This window comes from Hyperolius riggenbachi, chromosome 7 (genome assembly GCF_040937935.1).
Source record: "Hyperolius riggenbachi isolate aHypRig1 chromosome 7, aHypRig1.pri, whole genome shotgun sequence".
Taxonomy (NCBI): domain Eukaryota; kingdom Metazoa; phylum Chordata; class Amphibia; order Anura; family Hyperoliidae; genus Hyperolius; species Hyperolius riggenbachi.
The window spans coordinates 293,603,212-293,626,257 of record NC_090652.1 but is presented as its reverse complement, the minus strand read 5'-3'; the positions used below and the strand labels follow the sequence as shown (position 1 = coordinate 293,626,257).

Below are 23,046 nucleotides of genomic sequence, written 5' to 3'. Positions count from 1 at the left end.
AAAAAGTACTAAAAGGTAGGTGAAAAAGTGCTATCAAAATTATTGTGACTAGCGATGAGCAGAAATTACACTTATGCGTAATTACTCATCGTAAATTGCATTTAACTCATCGTAATGTGGAATTTCGGGGAAAAGCTGAATTAATTTCGTATGTAATTGTAAGCATCCGTAATTATGCATGAATTTACGTGTAATTTACACGTATTTTCAAGCATGGTATTGCTACCAAAATTGCTACATATACTGTACTAAAGAGACTCTGTAACGAAAAAAGTTCCCCTGGGGGGTACTCACCTCGGTAGGGGGAAGCCTCTGGATCCTATCGAGGCTTCCCCCATTCTCCTCTGTCCCACGGCGGTCTCACTGCAGCCCACTGAACGCACAGCCATCAATTTATCAGGCTGTGCAATATTTTCATTTTCTGGCTCCAGCTGGGGCGCTGTTGTGGCTCTCCTCTCGTAAATAGGTGGAAATAGCTAATCTCTGTTGGGTCCGCTCTACTACACAGGCGCAGGAGACTTGCACCTGCGCAGTAGAGCGGACCATCAGCGATCGGTTATTTCCGCCTATCTCCGAGTGGAGAGTCGATACTGCACCTGCACTGGAGCCAGGAAGGTAAATATTTACATCCTCACCGGTCGGGAGCTTTATCGCTGCCGCCGTGGGACACAGGATCCGGAGGCTTCCCCCACCCGAGGTGTGTACCCCCCCAGGGGAACTTTTTTTGTTACACATTTTCTTTAAGGAGAATAGTGGGCACAAGTCAAAGATTTTTTTTTTCAAAAACGCCTTACAAAGAAAAAAGTTTTTTAAACTGTAATTTTTCCAAGTTTAAAGGGACTCCGAGCTCTGAATAAAAATGAAATTGGTACTCACCTGGGGCTTTCTGCAGCCCAGGGTAGGTCGGGAGGTCCCACGGCGTCCATCCGGCTCTTCTCCCAGGGCCTGGTCAGAAATAGCTGCCCGGCGGGTCCCAGCAACACTTGGCCCGAGTGTCGGGCTCCTTCTTCCTCATACGTCACGTCTGACGTCACCACGCCGGCTGCCTAGCGTCATCACGGCGGCCGACGTGACAGTATGGCGCATGCGCGATTAAACCACGTATGAGGAAGAAGGAGCCCGAGACTCGGGCCAAGTGTCGCCGGGAGTCGCCGGGCAGCCATTTCTGACCAGGCCCTGGGAGAAGAGCCGGATGGACGCCGTGGGACCTCCCGACCTACACTAAGGTGTTAAAATATCACCTAGGAGAATACTTAAGAGAACAAGTGAATTGCATATGGGCCACAGTCTCTTTCGCTAATTCCAAAAATCATTACACTCGGTATAACTAGGACTTTGATATTCTGATGAAGCCAAAGCCTAAGGAGTCATCAAAGCCTTCTAAGAGAATTCATTACATGTTTATGCTGCTGTTAGGGCGAGGAGGAGTTTATCCTACATGCTGGCTTGCTTTGTCTTGTTGATTTATAATATATTACGCAATAATCAAACCTATAAAAGTTGCTGGACATGTGCCAGTGAAGCAACCTTTTCTCGGAAAGACGTGTGAAAGCCACCTTTTCTGTGAAACCGAAAGTGTGGTTGCACTGCCTACCAGTTAATGGTTAACCAGGAAAATTATACTAAACTTCTACTGTATCTGGGAATTTCCATAATATCAGAGTATATTAACACACTGCGTAGAGATTGATACAGTATAAGCTGGAACATTTCTGCGAGTTGGAAAAATGGGGAATTGGCTGGGATTTTCGACTGTGAGAACATTGAGAAAAAAAGAGAGTAAAGTTGCCAGTGAAGCCCAACAAAGAACCCTGAGAATTCTCCAGGACACTTTGAAGAAGAAGGACTATCTGTTGGTAGATGAGACAGAGATGTTTGATGACTGGGAATTAAGGCATTTGCCATTAATCAGCACAGAGCTGGTTAAAGACTTGATCAGTCAGCTACAGACAGTGACATTTAGAAGAGAGAGGGCCTCACTCACAGATGCTTATGTGTGTCCAGCCTCTGAGGGACAAATTATATGCCTGGGTCGAAGATTCTGGAGGCAACCTAAATTTCTAAAGTATGACTCCCGACCAGAGATCCTCATCCATGGAGTCTCACAGTTACTTGGGTTCAGAGATTCCCCTGAGAATAACACAGCCAAAGCAAAAAATTATCAACAAAATAAACAGTGTCCTCTTTCAGCAACTGCAGTTCAGCTTGCATTTTCAGTGTATATGAGTCACAAAAAGAACTACAACAACGGCTCCTATTCCTGCTGCGGGGAGAGAGCCAAAGACACAGTATGTGAGAAATCCTTAATGAGTCTTGAATTGAAGTGTTTATGGTTTATAAAAGGGTCTTTATTAAATGAAGTTCAGAGCAGACAGGCCTGTGTAGTTCAGCAAAGAGCCCTGAATATCCTCCAGGACACTCTGAAGAAGAAGGACTCTCTGCTGGTTGATGATCCAGACGAGTTTGTGGACCAACAGCTTCTAGGTTCCTGCCCATTAATCAGCACCCATCTTGTGAAGGACCTGATCCATCAACTCCAAGAAGTGACATTTCGGGGGAACAAACACCTAGAAACGGGAACAACGATCGCTCATGTGTCTCCAGATTATGCACCCAGAGTCATCTACCTGTGTCCTCTGTTTTGGAAGCAAGATGAATTCCTAGCTATGAATTCCCAGCCAGAGACCCTCTTTCATGAAGCCTCCCACCTTCTGGGCTATGGGCACACCATCAAGAAGAACCAAGAGAAAGTAAAAATGTCTCCACAACATAAGTTGTGTCCTGTTTCTGTTTACTGCATTGAAGCAGCTTTTGCATTTTACATGAATCATAGAGGATCTTATGTGGATGGCTCCTATACCTGCTGTGGTGAGACATTCAGGGACACCGTGTGCGAGAAATCTGTAATGAGTTCAAAGTTAAGGTAAGCAATTAATGGGAAAGTCAAGGACCACTATCCATAAAATTTAAAATACATGTAAACACATACAAATAAGTAAGTTTCTTCCAGACTAAAATGAGCCATAAATTACTTTTCTCCTATACTGCTGTCACTTACAGTAGGTAGTAGAAATCTGACAGAACCGACGGGTTTTGGACTAGCCCATCTCCTCATGATGGATTCTTAGGGTTTTGTTTATTGTCAAAAGCACATAGTGAATGGCAGTTGTTCTGTCCAACTGCCAAAAAAGCGTGCAGCGAACAGGGAGCCTAGAATCTTTGTATAAATCCTTTTCAGACAGTGTCTCCATAAAGAATAAAAGCCATGCTGAGAATCCTCCATGAAGAGATGGACTAGTCCAAAATCTGCCAGTTCTGTCAGATTTCTACTACCTACTGTAAGTGGCAGCAACATAGGAAAAAAGGTAATTTATGGCTAATTTTTCTCTGGAAGAAACATACTTCTTATTTGTTTGTTTACAGGTATTTTCAATTTTCGATAGTGGTCCTTTTAGGGGATTGAGAAACTATCTCCAGGTACAACATGCTTCTAGGCAAGTTGTTTATTATAATAACGTATGGACAGTTTAACCAGTTTTATGTGCATCCACTCCCCTACTTCCTGTACAAGTTAAGTAGCACACATTTTCAGAAGTACCCAAATACCTCTTTACAGACCTTAAAGGATACCGGAAGTGACATGTGACATGATGAGATAGACATGTGTATGTACAGTGCGAGTCAGCCTCTTACATACCTGATATTTAACTCTTTCAGGCAGAGAAAGAACAAAAGGAACACAGCATAGTTATTTGTGTGCTAGGCACTGTACATACACATGTCTATCTCATCATGTCACATGTGTCACTTCGGGTATCCTTTAAAATGTTTTCACTGGCTGTAAAGGACACCTGAATTGAGGAGAATATGCAGGCTGCTATATATATATATATTTTTTTATTTTTTTTTAAATAATACCAGTTGCCTGTCTATCTTGCTGCCTGTTTATGAAGTATTTATATCATGATGTCATTTTGCATATATTTGCCTCTCCTCACAAAATGTGACCATAGGTAGGGAATCTCCTGCCATGTCATTGGAATGGAAGCTCTCCGTCATGTGATGCAGAGTAGAGATGGTGGTTTGGTGGGGCGAACAGGTTCATGAACTTGCACTCACATCAGGATATGCAGGTTCGGAGACTCCCGAATGTTGGGGGTGTGGGGGTGTGGGGGGGGGGGGGTTCGTTTCGTTTTTTTTTTTTCTTCGTTTTTTTAAACTCAGGTTTAGCATGGTACCCAACTGTGATATAACATAGGTGCCCTCTTGTGTTGGGAAGTGTTTGCATCATAGTTCGAAGAAAAATTATCAGATCTTTCATAAACATTAATATATAGCCAAAAAAAGAAAGAATAGAGAAATATAAACAAAAAACACAGAAACGAAAATACAAACAAACAAACAGCCGGCTAACCTCATCTGCCATGCCCAAAGGGATTGCAGACATCTCCTCTGTGCGACATCCTCTAGTGCCGCTTCTAATGATGACGAGGTCAGTAGAAGCCCGGCACTAGAGGAAACCGCATGGAGAAGATGTCTGCAATCCCCGCGGGCATGGTGGATGAGGTAAGCCGGCTGTCGCTATACACACACGGGGGGGGGGGGGGGGGGGCCAAGAGACTCAAGGGGGAGGGAGGAGAGGCACGTGGGGGGAGCCAGGCACACTGCGGGCACATGGGGGAGACCGGAGGAGACATAGGAGAGACAGGAGGAGACATGGGGGACACAGGAGGATACATGGGGACACAGGAGGAGACATGAGGACACATGGGGAATACGGGAGGACACATGGGGAGACATGAGGAACACAGGAGGACATGTGGGGATGTAAGAAGATACATGGGGATACAGGAGGACACATGGGGGGGACACAGGAGGACATATGGAGACACAGGAGGACACATGGGGGACACAGGAGGACACCATTTGGGGAGGACATGTACAAGACGCTCTTAGAATATGGATACACCAGGTTTCGTTTATATTTTTTCCCCCTGGTTTTTGCCCTCTAAACCTAGGGGAGGTTTTGCCAGTTTGTGTTCCCCAGAGATCCCATGCCTGAAAACCCTTTAGCTAGCACTAGGCTAGCTAGTACATATGCCCGGCACCCCCTGCTCCCCCATTTATACATTACCCAGCCTGGATCCAGCGATCGGCGCAGCCTCCCCGCACAGCTCCGGTCTTCACTATGGGGAGGATCGCACATGACGTCATGCCCAGACCCGATCCTCCCCATAGAGAGACCGGCGCTGTGCAGGGAGTTTGCGCGATCGCTGGATCCAGGCTGGGTAATGTATAAATGGGGGATTAACATAAGGAGGTTAACATTTTTTTTTTTCATTTTTGAGGATCTTCCAGCTGGCAAGCTAGGCATGAGCATGAAGCCTAGTGGGTGTCAAGGGGTCCACTTGCCACCTTCTGTGACGTATCTTCACTTCAGCTTACTAAAAGGACCACAAGGAAACCCCCAATCTACTACCCATTACGTCTTAATCCATCTCTGGGAAAGGGGGGGGGGGGGGGGGGTTAAGGTTAGGAATCAGGAAGGCAGGTTTTAGGGTTAGGTGTCAAGGAGGGGGGTTTTAGGGTTTGGCATCAAGAAGGAAGTTCTAGGGTTATGCGTCAAGGGGGGGGGGGGTTTAGAGTTAGGACTCAGGAAGGGGGTTTTAAGGTTAGGTCGGTGTCAGGAAGATGGGTTTTAGGGTTAGGGGTCAAGAGGGGGTTTTAGAGTTTAGGGATGTTCATTCGGATTCCATGGAAATGCAATGTCCGAAATTCCGATCGGAAATTGCATTTCCGCATCGGAATGCGGAAATCGGTAATGCAAGTGTGGTAAAATCGCGGAAATTCCACTCGACTTTAACATCTTTTTGAAAACTTTTTTTTGCATCTTGTTCACAAGATTCTGTTTAATAAACCCTGAACATTTGGTGTTTCTAGGACTTACGGGGGCTTTGCTATTAACCGCTAAAGTCAGCAGATTTTTACTGTATTGTAAAATGCAGAAAATCTGCATCTGCCTATTTTCTGCATTTTACATTACAGTAAAAATCCGCCTGCTTTAGCGGTTAATAGCAAAGCCCCTGTAAGTCCTAGAAACACCAAATTTTCAGGGTTTATTAAACCAAATCTTGTGAACAAGATGCAATAAAAGTTTTCAAAAAGACCTTATAGTTTTTGAGAAAATCGATGTTAAATTCGGGCGGAATTTCCATATTGGAATGCAGAAATTGGTAGCGGAAAGCGGAATCGGTAATTGGCATTGGCGGAATGCGGATTTATCGCGGAATCGGAAATTGGCATTTCCGACCATCCCTATTAGGGTTGGGTGTTAGGAAGGGGGGTTTTAGGATTCGGCATTGGAGGGAGGAGATTTCAGTGTGAGAGTAGGGTTAGGTTTAGCTGTAATAAAATTTCAGTGAAATTTACCAATATTTTACTATCGTCATTACCACTGTAAATATTTTTCCATTTTCATCTGGCAACCAATTCACAACGGTATTTATCATTTAGAGTTATATCAGTTTCACCCGGTGCCTATATTTCCTTGCACTCCTATTTCATGCACGCAAAAGGTCAAAAGCCTCACAGATGTTCAGAGCAGCTTCTTAGAGAACAATTTATACGTAACATCTCTATTTTCTAATCTCAGAGATCAGATCACTCTGTAATACTATCACATTAATGATGGGGATAGGTGAGAAGTGGCAGCCAGGGATGTAAATTGTTAAAAGCGTAATAAACAGTAACAGTCTTACCTCAGAACGTGGAATAAAGATACAAAATGTTTATTGGACACTTAGACAATGCGTTCAGAATAACAATACTTTGTCTGTGCAGATGATTTTCCGGCCTTGGAGCACCTGTTTATTCATAAAGGAGTGACATTATTTTCTGTTGTGCCTTGATCACCTCCCATAATTACCCTAAAAGCAACAATCCGAAACTCCATTCACTTAAAAGTAGCCTTAGGCCTTGTTCACATTAGAAATCATCAGTGCAATCACAAGTGCCGAGTGCTTTTGTTAGTGTTTTTTTTCCAAAGTGCTCACCAAATCGCTTTGCGAAGCACTTTTTCAAGCGCTTTGCGATTTTTCTATACCTTGCATTGAAGTGCAAACGCTCTAGAAATGGTGCAGGACCCATGTTTGCCCTCGGAAAGAAATCTCATCACTCATTTGAGAACACTCACATAGCACATCATTGCACAAGCGCTTTTAACAATGGCCAGCGCTTATAAAAAAGGGAACATGCTCTTAATATAAACAAGCCCTTAAAGGATAACCGAGGTGATATGATGAGATAGACATGTGTATGTACAGTGCCTAGCACACAAATAACTATGCTGTGTTCTTTTTTTTCTTTCTGTGCCGGAAAGAGTTAAACATCAGGTATGTAAGTGGCAGTTCCTGTCAGGACTGGGTCAGACTATAGAGTAACCATCAGCGATAAGAAATTCCAAATATAAAACACTTTCCTAGCAGAAAATGGCTTCTGAGAGCAGGAAATAGATAAAAAAGGTCAATAGTTCATAGATTTTAGCTCTGACATACTTCAATGAATGTGTCATTCAGCAAAAACAATAAAACAGTAAACCGTAAAAAGATTTAACCACCCTGGCATTTTATTTATTGCGGCCATGCGGCCGCGGGTGGCTTTTTTTTTTTTAAATGTGTTTAAGTTAGTGTAGCTAGCACTAGGCTAGCTACACTTTCCCCCTAAGTCCCCCGGTACTGTCCCCCCCCCCCCTCCGATCGCCGCCGGCAATATTTACATGGCCACAATCCTGCGATGGCGGAGACTTTCGTCATAGCTTCAGGCGTTGCTATGGCAACGATCGGGCATGACGTCTGACGTCATCGACGTGATGCGCAGTTCCAATCGCTGCCACCGCTGGAGGCTATGGAGAGGCTGCGCCAGCGCGGGCACCAGGGGGGTATGTATTTGGCGGCGATCGGGGGTGATCAGAGTGGGCCAACGGCGATCGGGGGTGGGGTGTGGTTAAATATAAAATAAAACTGTGGAACATTTTCAAAAGTCATTTTAGGAGAAATATGAAGGATAAGTACAATTGTTGTTTATTTCATTCGTTTATTTCACCTCGGGTGTCCTTTAACATTTCAGCCCGCGGGGATTTTTCACCTTATGCACCAGAGCAATTTTCACCTCCCATTCATTCGCTAATAACTTTATCACTACTTATCAAAATGTATTGATCTAGATCTTGTTTTTTCCGCCACTAATTAGGCTTTTTTTGGGTGGTACATTTTGCTAAGAATTATTTTTTTATAAATGCATTTTACCAGGATTAATAAGAAAAAAATGGAAAAAATTCATGATTTCTCAGTTTTCGGCCATTATAGCTTTAAAACAATCCAAGCTACCATAATTAAAACCTATGTTTTTTATTTGCCCTTTTGTCTCGGTTATGACAGCATTTAAATTTGTCCCTATCACAATGTATGGCACCAATATTTTATTTATTTTACGTCCATCACTATTTACAAGCTTATAATTTAAAAAATATTCGTAGTATACCTCCTTCAAATGCATATTTAAAAAGTTCAGACCCTTAGGTAACTATTTGTGTTTTTGTTTTTTTTTTGTAATTTTTTTTTTCCCATTAAAAAATTTATTTGGGTAATATTTTGGTGTGGGAAATAAACAGTTCATTTTTAATGTTATTATATGTGTAAATTGTAATGTAAAAAATATGTAGATGTAGTTTTACTACTTGGCCACAAGATGGCCACCTTGAATTTTTGTTCCCCTCCTTGTGCTTCTCGCTAAGCGGAAGTACAAGGGGGATGCGGAAATTTTTCCAGGGAAAAAAACTGAAGCAGCTTGTAAGAGCGATTCGGTTTTCCTGCGGGGGACATGGATCGGTGATCGGGAACCATGTTCGCGTTCACTGATCCCAGGGATACCGGGGGACACCACAGGAGCGCGCCGAAGCGCGGCACCGAAGCAGAAAAGCCGCCCGGACATGAGCTTCGCGGCAGAAACGGTTAAACTGCATTCAGATAATGGCTGTTTACCAGAAAAAAAAGGTGGCATGCATTGACTTTATTTGCAAAGAGCAGCAATCTGCACAGAAAGTAATCCCAGTAAATGGATGTTTGAAAAAGAGACCCTGTCCACCCCTAAAGTAAATAGTGTTCTCCACTTTCAATGTGGTAAATGCTATTTGGCCATTTATAAAATGGTGATCATCTGATCACCCTATTATAAATATCAGGCACGTGCAGGGGGGGGGGGGAGGGGGGCTCTGAGTGCCCAAGCACCCCCCTTTTAAGATACCCATTAAAAGGCCCCTTTTGCTGCGAAAAATATGCCCCGGCCGCGATAAGCTCCGCCCATGGAAAGCCCCGCCCTCCACCGGTGGGAAGCTCCTCCCCATCTGGGACACTTTGGAATAAAGAGGTCCCATACAGGAATCCTAGTGTATCGGGATCGATTGGACTATTCCCGACGTGCAGGATTCAGGCTTCGATCGTTCCTGCCGTCGATTTTGCATACTTAACATGCCAATCAACGGCAGGAACAATCGAAGCCCGAATCGAGCACATCGGAAATAGTCGAATCGATCCCGATCAACCAGCAGATCGAGCGGGAAAACGCATGGTGTGTACCCAGCATAACCATCCCTGCAGCTGTGTGGGAGCAGATACGATGGTGATTCCCTGACAGCAGTGACCCCTCCCTCCTCCAGCATCCACAGTGACCTCTCCCTCAACCCTGCACCCACAGTGACCTCTCCCTCCACCTAGGACCCATACTGACCTCTCCCTCCCCAGCATTAGCACTGCAGTGGTCCTGCCTCCCCCAGCACCCACACTGACCTCTCCCTCCCCCAATGGCACCCTTCTTGTCCCCAGCAGCACCCATAGTGCCCTCCCTCAGTACCTAAACTGACCTTTCCCTTCCCTAGAACCCCCAGTGACCTCTCCCTCCCCCAGCACCCTCAATTACTTCCCCTTCCTGCAGCACCCACACTGACGTCTACTGATCTCTACTTCTCTCAACATCCACCCACACCCCTTTCCCCCATAGTTGGCACCCAGTACTCACATGATACCAATTATCTGCACCCAGGCCTAACATTGTACCCAGTACTCACACCTGCATACAGAATCCACATAGCACACACTGACTGCACCAAGCACCCACTTAACCAGTACCCACACCCAAAATACCTGCATTTAAAGCCCACATGATACCCAATGCCCACCCATAGCCAGCACCTAGTACAGGCATGGCACCATTCACACCCACTACCTGCACCCAGGCCTAACATTGCATCCAGTACTCTCACCTGCACACAGCCCCCACATGGCTGTAAGCTTTTTTTGCCAGCGATTGTGTAGCGATTTGCGTTTTTAATTCTGATAGGTCCTTTCAATTAATTTTAATTTTTTTTACAGTGTGCAGTCATAAAAAAACACTAGCAAATCGCTCTGTATAGTGATTCATGAGCGATTACGCCAGAGTTTATATACTTTACATTGCAGAAACGCTAACGCAAACGCTCAAAAAATGCTGCATGTCCTGCGTTAGTGATCGCAATTGCTCCAGTGGAATTTGGCCCATCCATTAACATTAGCTGAGCATTTAGGGACATCGCTAGTGGTTTAAATTGTTACCTAAATGCTCAAAAAAATCGCTCTAGTGGGTTGTAGCCCTGAGTGTGGACATTTTTGTTTTTGTATGTGAATCATATATTTTTTTTTCAGGTACTTACGGGAAAGGAAAGAAGATGTGGTTGGCCTCAACGAAGAAATGTTGGAATTTTTTCACATATGGTGAGCAGCTCTGTTTGTTAATTTCTATAAGGGGCTTATTCATAAAGAATGGTAATCTAATACTTCCCCGTTATTTACTTTTGAAAATCTGATCGTTATGATTTTACCATCAAACTGATTAAAGGATAATTAGGTTTATGACAGCAGTGATCATTGTACTGTAGTTATCCTAAACTGGTGACCCACAGCTCCGATCGCCAGAAGAAGCACTGGTGCATGGCCGACAGTCTTTCACTGGTTCCACAAACTGCCACTTAAAGGACACCTGAAGTGAGGGGGATATGGAGGCTGCATAGGTAGATGCAGGGGGGGGGGGGGATTACAGCTGCCCAGAATCCCCCCTCAGAACAGGGCCGGTGCAGTATCTGGGGACAGGAACATGTTGAGACACCAGAATGTCTTCAGGTATCCTGCAGCTCACTGCACCGCACCCCCTTTCTTTCCCTGCTACAGTTGACTACAGTTGATATATATATATATATATATATATATACAATCATGCATATGCATACATATAAAAGGATAGGGGTCTGGAATGAAACAGTGACCAATCCACATAAAAAGGGGTTATATATTAACCACTTGAGGACAACAGGCTTTATCACCACCCCCCCCCCCCCCCCCTCCCCAGTGACCAGGCTATTTTTTCCAAATTAGGCCACTGCAGCTTTAAAGCAGGAGGATTGGCCATACTATGCCAGGGAAAGAAAGACATATATAAGTATTTATCTACTTACATAACACATGTATTGTACTGTCCACGTTTTGATTTCAGTGAATTTCATATAGTAAATTAAGAGAATTCTGTTCCTGGTGGGAACCGTGTAATGTGCCCACAGCCGCTGGGAGGCTGATGACAGAGCGGAACTCCGTCATTCAAGCGGAGGCGCGCGATCTCCTGCAAAACCCCGCTCCAGGACTTCACGCCAATTGGCGGTGAGCGGTCCTGGGGCTGCCGCTGCGTCCACACCAATTGGTGTTATTGGTGTGGAGCGGTCGTTTAGTAGTTAAACCAAAAAACAAGTGCAAGCAGACCCAACAGCTGGGTGAAAGCGAACATAAAAGTAGAAGAAATAGCAGTGAGATGGTGAATAAAGGATGTCCCGCCAAGGAACAGAACCACTCTGTGGGCCCTTACCTCTGCTATCGCGATTCGCCAGAAAACCGGCTTCCTCAGGGCCAATAAAACTACCGCTGCGGCCCAGTTAAATAGACAACTGAATCCTAAAATCCGAATGGAGGGCGGAGATGCATTGCGCATTGGGTGCCATCTGGGCCAGGTGCCTTGTCTATCTTAATCTTATTTAAAGTGAACCTCCAGACTAAAAATCGACTCAGCAGCACTGAAAAGGCTTGGTGTTTTTTTAACAGTTTCACAGCATCAGAACTTTGTTTTTCTTATCCAAAACTCATTTTTAGCTGCACAGAAGAAACCTGCCCAGGCATTTTTCCCCTAATGCTGTGCAAAACATGATGGGATTTCTGATATTGTTGTTCTCGTTCTGCTGTTTTGGTGCAATTTTTTTTTTTTAATTTGAGATTTGAAGCCTAGCGTGTGTAGCTGGGTGGTGTGATCAGGACACAGGACAGTTGGAACTGTGTCTCATGCTTCCTGTCACCTCCTTTCAACCAAAAAGATGGCTACCCCCATGAACAAGATGGCTGCCCCATGAAATCACAAACATTTGCCTGTTCTTTTAAAACCGGGTGGGTAAGAGATTATATTACCTATCTATTTTAATTAATATAGCTTATGTAACTTAATGACAGTATGTTAGTTTAGGCTGAAGTTCCCCTTTAATAATGACTGCACACCTTCCTGGGTTCGGCAAATTTATGCTGAATGAGGTAGTGTGGGTCCATATTATGAGCTAAAGGCATCTCCATGGTAAAGACAGAAGCAAAGCCAGCATTTAAAAATTCTGCTTTAGCTTCGGTTCTCCACAATCAAGTTTCCCGCCTGATCTTCTAACAATCTTATATTCTCTACCTTCTTTCTTTTTGAGATATTTGTAAAACTTTTTGGGGATTTGACTTTATATAACTAGCCACTTTTTTTTCTGCTTCCAGTTTTGTCTGATTACTTTTGTTACATTCCCTATAATTCTTTAGTGCAGATGCAGTCCCTTCATTTTTAGGGCACTAAAGGCATTCCTTTTACACTTAATCATGTCTAAAACAGTATTGTTTGTCTATTTTTAGATCTAGAATTTCTATTTCCATATGGTATGTACATTCTACAATTTGTCAAACTACAGCAATGTTTGACAATGCTTATATAGCCAGTGTGAACAAGACTAAATTATTATATCATTTCTCCTGTTGGACTTAAAGCGCTCAAGAGCTGCAGAGTAAGGCCCAGTGCACACCAAAAACCTTTAGCAGATCGGCAAAACGCTAGAGGTTTTTTAAGCAGATTTCAGAGCGATTCTAGGCATGTTTAGAGACGTTTTCTAAACATGCCTAGCGTTCTAAACTTGCCTAGCATTTTTTGGAGCGTTTTTGTGTAGCAGATTACAAATATTGTTACAGTAAAAGCTGTTACTGAACAGCTTCTGTAACAAAAACGCCTGGAAAACCGCTCTGATCTAGCATTTTTCAGAGCTGTTTTCCACTTTCCTATACTTTAACATTGAGGCAGAAACGCCTCAGAAATCTAAAAAACGCTCCAGGACCCGAGTTTGCGTTTGTGGAAAAAACTAACCGCTCTGGTGTGCCCCAGCCCATTCACTTTCATTAGCCAAGAGGTTTTCCCCCTGCAAGCGTTTTAAAAAACGCTTCAGAACCGCTCTGGTGTGCACCAGCCCTAAGGGCCACTACACGCAGATTGGATGCACAATGGATGCAGAAAAACTGACTCTGATGAATGCCTCTGGGCCTGTTTCCACTAAACGCTTTTTTTTCTGATGCAGATTTTCCCAAAGCATTTCATTGGAGTCAGTTTTTCTGCATCCATTCTGCATGTAGTGGAAACAGGCCCTTAGGAGTCTTGCCCAAAGACTTCTTACTGAATAGGAATTTAATCAGGATTCAAACGCTGGTTGCCCATGTCAAAGGCAGAGCCCTTAACCAGTACACTTTCCAGACACAGTATAAATGTGGTAAAACAATAAGGCTAGGTCCACACTGGTCCATTCAGGATCTGATCCGTTTCAAATGGATCCGTTTTTCTAAACTTTGTTTTTCTCCCCCCCTTTTTCCAGAAATGCATTTTTGTAGCATACGTTTCCAGTCCATAGAAACGTATGCCTTGCCGTGGGGGGGAGAGGCAGCCACCATGCTGGACGGGGGTGGCAGCGGTCAGTGGGGAGGGAGGGCAGCATTGCAGGCAGTGACGCAGCGAGCGGAGGAAGTGGAGAGAAGGTAACCGCGAACGGTTCCAGGCGAACTTCGGTGGTTCGCGTTCGCCATGCAAATGCGAACTTTTGCGGAAGTTCAATTCGCCCCATAATGCTCTATGGAGCAGAACTTTGACCCTCTTCATCACAGTCAGCAGGCATATTGTTGCCAATCAGACTGCACTCACGCCTGGAGCCCCACCCCCCCCCTTATAAAAGGCAAGGTCCTTGTGCCATTTTACTCACTCGTCTGCCTACACTAATTAGTTAAGGGACAGCTGCTACACACACTCTGCTAGGGAGAGTTTAATTAGGCTCTTGTATATTACTCACACCCTCTACCCTCCTATCTGTTGCCTCCTCCCTCCTACCGGAGGCATGGCCTTGCCTTTTGTGTTCAACAGTTGTCCAAAGAGAACCCCAGATAGCCAGGTAGATTCATCTCTCTCTCTCTTGTATTTTTGAGCATAAATGGATTGAGCATAAATAGTACATGCTAGGCTGGCTTCAGCATGTAGTGTTGGTGGTACAGTGCCTGACTATCTGGGGTTCTCTTTGTACAACTATTGAACACAAAAGGCAAGGCCATGCCTGGCTACAAATCCTTAAAGTGAACCAGAGACGAAGCACCCTTGTGTATTTTACCATAGAAATCAGTGGGAACATTAGAGAAAACATTTACCATGCTCTCTGTTCCATCCTCACTGCTAAAAGTGTCTGTTATCTAGCTGAGATAAGAAGCCCGGACTGAGCATTGATTCTGGCTTTGCTATAATGACTCAGCTATAATGATTCCTGAGCAAAGCCAGCAGGGGGCAGGCTTGGACTTGAAGACAGCAAAGAACACAGTCTCAGCTATAATTATTCTGTAGCAAAGCCAGACCGACTGCTTAGTCGGGATTCTTATCTTAGAGGTGATAACAGGCAAATTAAACAGAGAACAATGTAACAAAGAGCAGATTAGGTGTTTACTGTCATGTTCCCACTGATTTATAAGGTAAAATACATGAGGTTGCTTCATCTCTGGTTCTCTTTAAGCAGTGGCTGGATGGTGTAATGGTTAAGGGCTCTGCCTCTGACACAGGAGACCAGGGTTCAAATCTCAGCTCTGTCTGTTCAGTAAGCCAGCACCTATTCAGTAGGAGACCTTAGGCAAGTCTTCCTAACACTGCTACTGCCTATAGAGTGTGCCCTAGTGGCTGCAGCTCTGGTGCTTTGAGTCCGCCAGGAGAAAAGCGTGATATAAATGTTATTTGTCTTGTCTAATTTTTCTCTTGGATTGAGCAGAAATGGTACATGCTAGGCTAGCTTCAGTTAGTAGTGTTGGTGGTACAGCGGTTAAGGTACTTGCCCACCACACAGTGAGACCTGGGTTCAATTCCCAGCCACTGTATGTAAGCTGGCTTTTGAAATACTATAACTGTCTGGCAGATGAGACCCTCCTCCCTCCGGTGGGAGGGAGGAGAGCAGAGTAAGCCTGTAATTGAAAATTGACCTTAAAATAGGGGTTTATGTGAAATCTAGATTTTTGCCTGGGACTTTTGATGTGTATTTCACTCAATCATGTCTGCCTCCAGGTATTAGATCCCTTGAAACATGTTTTCTATAATTTTTCCAGCCGGTAGAATTTTTTCTATTTTTCAAAGCTCGCCTCCCCATTGAAGTCTATTGCGGTTCGCGAACTTTTTCGCGAACCGAACCATTCGCGGAGGTTCGCGAACTGAAAATCGGAGGTTCGGCCCATCTCTAACGGTAAGTTCTCCACCTGCCGCTTCTATACATTTTAACAAGTTTTGCGGCATGTAGCTGGAGGGGGTAGCGGGGACGGGGACCCAGGTGGCTGACACCCCTGTCCTGCCTGCTATACCCCTCCAGCATGCTGGCCCCCTCTCCCCCCCACAGGCTGTGACACAGAGACGGGGATCCGTTTTCCCATTGCCTGCCACTACCCCTGCATCTATCAGGATCCAGCTCCGTTGTGTGAAAATGCAGCAGATCCGGACCTTCCGTTCAGGTTTTGAAAATGGATCCCCGCAAATGCAGACGGATCCGGTTTCTGTTTGGTGCTATCCATGGCTCCGGATTTCATCAGGTTTTAAAAACGGAGCCACGGATACGTTTCCGGATACACTTCCAACACTTCTTAGCTTCTTTATCAAACAAATATCTGGTTTATCTTTTTAACATACATTTTTTTAATTGTGTTCCTGTCTCAATGTCTTATCCACAGGGTACTATCCATGAAGTTAAAATCGTTGTTTGGGCAGCAGTGTGACCGTCCTTCTATAGAAGATGGCCTCTTGCTGAGTCATCAGGGACTTCTGGAGGCTGAAGGTGTCAGAGAATCAGCACAAGAAGAGGTGGACATCTGGGAGCAAATTCTGAGCATAATTATAACCAGGGATGGACTTACCATGAAGCCACCGGAATCATGTGATTCAGGCGACAAAATCTAGGAGGCGGCGTTTGGACAAACAGTTTGGGCCACCTGGCGCCTGTCTTCTCTCCACTCTCCCACCCGCCTTCCTGACACACACTACCCTCCTCTTCCACACACCCCCATCCTCATTTGACCGCTGGCACCTGCCGCCCTTCCCTATGACATCATAAGCAGGTGAGGTGTCCATATATGCCTCTTATCGAAACATGCCACAGTAAAACCACATTACTGGCAAGAGATCATTAGCAGTGACACCTGATAGGTCACTGCTACTGATTGAGTGCAGTGATTGGCCCAACGACGGTGTTGTGGTCCCACCCGTGAGTGAGACCATCAGCACCAGTTAACAAAAGGAGCACTGGGTGGCTGTGATTGGCTGGTCCGATGTATGTATGATGGGGACTATATATATATATATATATATATATATATATATATATATATATATATATATATATATATATATATATATACAGTATATATGTATATATATATATATATACAGTATATATGTATATATATATATATACAGTATATATGTATATATATATATATATATATATATATATATATATATATATCAGCGTTTCTGGGGAAATGAGGGGGGGGGGCATCTTGAAAAGTTTTCTTCAGGCAGCAGAAAGTCTAGAACCAGCCCTGATTAGAACAGGACATACATTTAAGCTTATTATTTCTTACGGAGATGCAACGGAGAGGACAGGCAGCCTGTTCTGTCCCGTGGAGAGGGGAAGAGGAAGATGAGCAGCCTGTCCTGTCCCATGAAGAGGCAATTTACATTATTTAGGCGGCCCACCGCTCCCACCTCACAGCAACTAAGAATCGGGTAGGAATGAAGTGCAACTGTATTACAATGTTTTAGACTGTATTAGCCGGAAGAATAACGCTATTTTATACCGCATGATTGCAAGTGCCAACCTATGTTCTTTCTACCTGCTTTTATGAATACGCCTGTGCTGTCAGGTTTGAGCTCGCAATCCAAGGTGTAAGCTACCCGATCCATTGTCTGTATTACATCCATTTTTTCTCTAAAAACAACACTGAGAACTGTAGTGCCTGTTCTGTTATCTCTTTTATTGACATTGCGATATACATTATAGCAGATTGCCCTGTGGAAAGGGAAGATGAGCAGCCCGTTATGTTGGCATGCAGAGCAACGCAGGCGGAGGTTTCTTAAGATCTTCAAAAACATATGTTCGCACTGCCAAAGAGAGGGGGGGGGGGGGGCGCTGGATTGGATACAACGGATCAGGTGAGTATTTAGCCCTAATGTCTCATTTGCAGAGGTATGAATCTGTATGAATCTCTACAGTCTGACATGCTAAGAACAGTGTAATATTGAAGCAGAATATTTGAAAACAGGTATCAGGCATAAGATACATTTCCTCTGCTCTCTGTGAGAGAAAGCTCTGCCTGTCTCTGACTGAGCTCTCTGCACACAGAGTTAACTGATGCACTCTGTGAGGGAACTTCCCCCCCTCCCCTCATGGCTGAGTCTGCCGTCAGAATTGGCGTCAGAAAAATGTGAAAGGAATTAGACAACAGTAATCAAGTAGATAAGCAGTGAAATGTATACACCAGTACTTAGCAGCACTTCCCAAACATTTTCTATCTCAATTGAAATAAACATGTTAATCGATAGTGTCCCTTTAATGAAAGTGGACCCTGGACAAGATGCTTAATGCAAACCATTGTTAAAATATTCTTTATAAGATGAATACGTTGCCTAGTATTGCCCTGTGTGTCCTGAGGTGGCGTGCCTAGCACATGAAACAGCTGTAGACCGGGGGCTGTTGTTGTACCTGTTTGCTACGTGTTCAATAAACGATTTTGCTTGGAGAGTGGCGGAGTCCATATCTTCTGTTCTGGTAAAGTTGCCTAGAATTTGCTTTCTTATTTGTGTGCTGTAGGTTTCTCTCATGGGGAACAGGAAGTACGTTGCCTCCGTGCCCTGGATTTTTCTTCCTCATTGGGAGAATGACTGTTGCTTCACTTGAAATATTTTTTTTGCTGACAGACATCATTTTACAGAGCTGATGTATGACAAATGAAACAATAAACACAGTGTGTCTAGTTGCTATGTTTAAGGAATAAACATACTTTCCCTGCAGAAGGCTTTGTGCCCTAGTTTTATTTCTTTCACAGGTAAAATAGTTCTAGGTTAATTGAGGACCAGTGCCCAACAATTCTGTCACCAATATCACATAAGTGATGGTTACGTTTGGCCAATGAGAACAGTTAAGTGTGGCAGGAAGGGGTGGGCACATGCTATGACTCCGGACTTTGTCTTAAAGTGTACCTGAACTCTTGCACAGGACATAAGGAAAACAGAGACCCTGTATCTATTTAGAGAGTTTAGCCTGTTTCTCCCCCTCATCAATTTGATCTCTTCCCTGTGTCACCTGACTGCCATAGCAGGTGAGGCAGATAAGCTCATTTGAAAGCACAGGCTGTTTACAATATGACTGCTTCCATGAAGCAGGAAAGTAGTAACAGTGCCGATTTACTGCATGATTTGTATCAGCTGTAACAAACAAATGTTTTTCTTTATAGGTTATTATGTTGTTGCGTATTGTTTAGAGCAGAGAGGAAGTTCTGAGTTCAGGTCCGCTTTAAAGAGGAACTGTAACCCAAGATTGACGTTCCTCCCAGTCGGTAGCCAATACCAACTTTCTGAATTTACCTTATCTTAAAAAGATGATCAGAGACATCTGTATGGCTCATATTTTGGTAAAACCCCTCCCACAGTGTGATGTCATTGCCATGGCCCTGACAGTTTGTCCTCTGTGAACTTTATTACATTGCGGCATATAACAGTAGGTGGGTAGACAGCACCCCACCAAGTAAACAGCATCTGTGCAACAGTCAAGTCTGCTAGACTCATGTAGATTAAATTCTTCAAGGAAACTGAAAAACCAGCTACTGTACCTGCTGTAATGTGATCCGGCACCAGTATCATCATCACTGCAGCATGAGCTATGAATTGCATTACTGAGCTGTATTTACAATGGTCGGTAACAGGCCTGGCTGCTTCTATTAGGAGTCTGAAGCCTAAATGAAAAAAAAAAAACACAGATACTCACCTAAGGAGTAGCAGTAGGGTATTGTACCATGTTAGCCATCAGTAAAAGCAAGACGTTTTAAATCAGGATGATACCATTTATTGGCTAACTAAAAATGAATAAAAATAAGCAAGCTTTCGGCCTTGCAGCCTTCGTCGGGCTTATATCCTGTTAGTTTGCAAACTGGTGGTACAGACAGCTTTATCCGGGCACCAGTAGTGTTGCAATACCACCTCTTTATTTCATCCCCACCCGACAAGACATACAACAGGGCTAGTCTGACAGCTGTTTCGCAAGCTCAACGCTCGCTTCCTCAGAGACCCTCTGAGGAAGCGAGCGTTGAGCTTGCGAAACAGCTGTCAGACTAGCCCTGTTGTATGTCTTGTCGGGTGGGGATGAAATAAAGAGGTGGTATTGCAACACTACTGGTGCCCGGATCTTTCTATTCTTTGGAAGTTACAAGTATTGCTGTTTTTCTGGAGGCACAGTAAGTGTACCACTTAACCCCGCCTAGGCTGCCAGCTGCATCTAGTGCCGATCTTCAATTTCTCTACTCCTACAGACAGCTTTATACATGCAACATCAAAAGGGAAAACAGATATTTTTTTCAAGCATAAATACATGTCATTAAGATGCCTTAATTCACACAGACCATGGACCTGGGGTTAGAGGTTGTAAGCTAAGATAAGGATCCTTGTTTAACACCTGCTCACAGACCTGGGATTAGGATTGACCCAGAGGTATCGTAAATTCTTAGTTCACAAGTTCAGCTAGAATGGCTGAGAAAGTTCAAATATCATCAGTCTCATACCAATATAAGAAGTTTTTGTCCTTATTCAAACCATTCTGCACAGCTTTGAACCAATTTATAAATTTTGTTTCTGCTATTAGTCGATCATTTGACGTTTTGAAGCCACCCTTCAGGGCAGTGACACGAAGATCATCCATGCTGTGTCCGTTGGACCGAAAGTGTGTAGCAACTGGGAGTCCAGATTTGGTATCATTAATAGTGTGCCTTTGTCCATTCATATGTTTGCGCAGTTTGTCACCTAAGGAGAGGGAAGGCTCTGGGTCCTATAGAGCCATCCCATCCTTCTTCTGGTCCTGTTGTTCCTGCCCAGGCTCCCCCATTAGCAGTCTACAACAGTTGGTCTGAGGCTGCTCTCTTCCACTGTGGGTGGGATTTGGAAGTCTTCGGGCCGCCCGTCTTCAAGGGGAGCATCCGGGCTCCCGAACACTGCTGAAGCCTCCTACGCCAGGAACAGAGGAGCCTGCGGGGAACATGGAGATGAGGAGAGGAATGGGAAGGCTCTATAGCACAGGTGTCGAACTCCAGGCCTGGAGGGCCAGATCCATGCCAGTATTTAGGATGGACTGAGAAAGAGAGGAATGGGCAGCACGGTGGCGTAGTGGTTAGCTCTCTCGCCTTGCAGCGCTGGGTCCCTGGTTCGAATCCCAGCCAAGGCACTATCTGCAAAGAGTTTGTATGTTCTCTCCGTGTCTGCGTGGGTTTCCTCCGGGCACTCCGGTTTCCTCCCACATTCCAAAAACATACAGATAAGTTAATTGGCTCCCCCTAAAAATTGGCCCTAGACTACAGTACTTACACTACATAATATAGACATATGGCAATGGTAGGGATTAGATTGTGAGCTCCTTTGAGGGACAGTTAGTGACAAGATATATATATATATACATTGTACAGCGTTGCGTAATATGTCGGCGCTATATAAATACTTAATAATAATAATGTGTTCTACCTGATGGACCACACCTTTCCTGATTCCGACCCATCATTAATTTGAGCTGTGTTAAAAATGTGTGAGGACCTCGGCCCTCGAAGGACCGGTTTGACATCCCTGCTCTATAGGATCCAGAGCCTTCCCTCTCCTTAGGTAAGTATCTGATTTTTTGTTTTATTTAAGCTTCAAATTTACTTTAACTGATGTCGTGTGAATAAAATAAGACATAAAAATTTTACTCCTGTGCTGGTCATTCAAAGTTTCCTTCAAGATTGTGGGAAATAACGGTTGTTTCCAACGGCCAAGCAAGCATAGAGCTTTCAGTAACGAACAATCCGCACAGATTCCCTGGCAGAACTAAAGATGTCACCACCAGTGATACATTTCAGAGTGGAAATCAGGGAGAGGGAAGATTTTACAATGGGCAAACACTGCCTAAATAATCTATAAATAAAAAAACTGTATTATTAAAAAAAACCTTTTATTCATGATATTATTTTCATTAGCTTTGAACAACATGCTAGATGATCTTCGGCCAAGATGGCTGCCAGAACGTCTTGTTAGAGAATGTACCATGTGTTTAAACAATGAGCAATGTATGAGCTCCTTGTCTTCTGCTTAGCAGTGCCACAGGATGCAGCTTGCTCATTTGCTGCCAACATGCTCCCCTCTCTATTGACAGTACATGCTGCTTGGTTACCTCTGAGCTGCTTATCTGTACAGAGCTTGTTCTCTGCAATGTCACTCTGATGATTCGAGCATACATATTTAAAGTAACATTAAAGGACTACTGTAGGGCGGTAGGGGGAAAATGAGTTGAACTTACCCGGGGCTTCTAATGGTCCCCCGCAGACATCCTGTGCCCGCGCAGCCACTCACCGATGCTCCGGCCCCGCCTCCAGTTCACTTCTGGAATTTCCGGAAAACCACTGCGCCTGTGCGGGTGTTTCCTCGCTCCCGCTGATGTCACCAGAAGTGTACTGCGCAGGCACAGACCATACTGGGCCTGCCCAATACACTCCTGGTGACGTCAGTGGGAGCGAGGACGCGGGCGCGCTGGCGCAGTGGTTTTCCGACTTTAAAGTCGGAAATTCCAGAAGTGAACTGGAGGCGGGGCCGGAGCATCGGTGAGTGTCTGCGCAGGCACAGGATGTCTGCGGGGGACCATTAGAAGCCCCGGTAAGTTCAACTCTTTTCCCCCCGACCCCCTACAGTACTCCTTTAATAAAAAGTGTTAAAGGGCTTTACATAGCTTCCAACTGTCCCTCTTTTGGAGGGATTGTCCCTCTTTGGAAACCCACTTCCTCTGTCCCTCTTTCTTACTTATTTGTCCCTCTTTCATGACTGATGTACATATCCGGGTACAAATATGTATTTTTTTTTTACTTAAAATGTGTTTAACCCTCCTGGCGGTATGAAAAATTCCGCCAGGAGGCAGCGCAGCAGTTTTTTTTTTTTTTTAAATCATGTAGCGAGCCCAGGGCTCGCTACATGATAGCCGCTGCTCAGCGGCATCCCCCCCGCCCGCTTCGATCGCCTTCGGCGATCTCCGATCAGGAAATCCCGTTCAAAGAACGGGATTTCCTGGAGGGCTTCCACCGTTGCCATGGCGACGGGGCGGGATGACGTCACCGACGTCGGGAC

General features: G+C 44.5%; 1 protein-coding gene across 1 annotated transcript; it reads left to right on the top strand.

Annotated features, from left to right (window-relative positions):
• The first annotated feature begins 1,719 nt into the window (after positions 1-1,719).
• Positions 1,720-16,975, top strand: LOC137525877 (uncharacterized). The gene is made up of 3 exons (XM_068247094.1): positions 1,720-2,923; positions 10,734-10,802; positions 16,371-16,975. The coding sequence occupies exons 1-3, from the start codon at positions 1,728-1,730 to the stop codon at positions 16,594-16,596; spliced, it is 1,491 nt and encodes a 496-aa protein (XP_068103195.1). The 5' UTR covers positions 1,720-1,727; the 3' UTR covers positions 16,597-16,975.
• Positions 16,976-23,046: the final 6,071 nt, after the last annotated feature.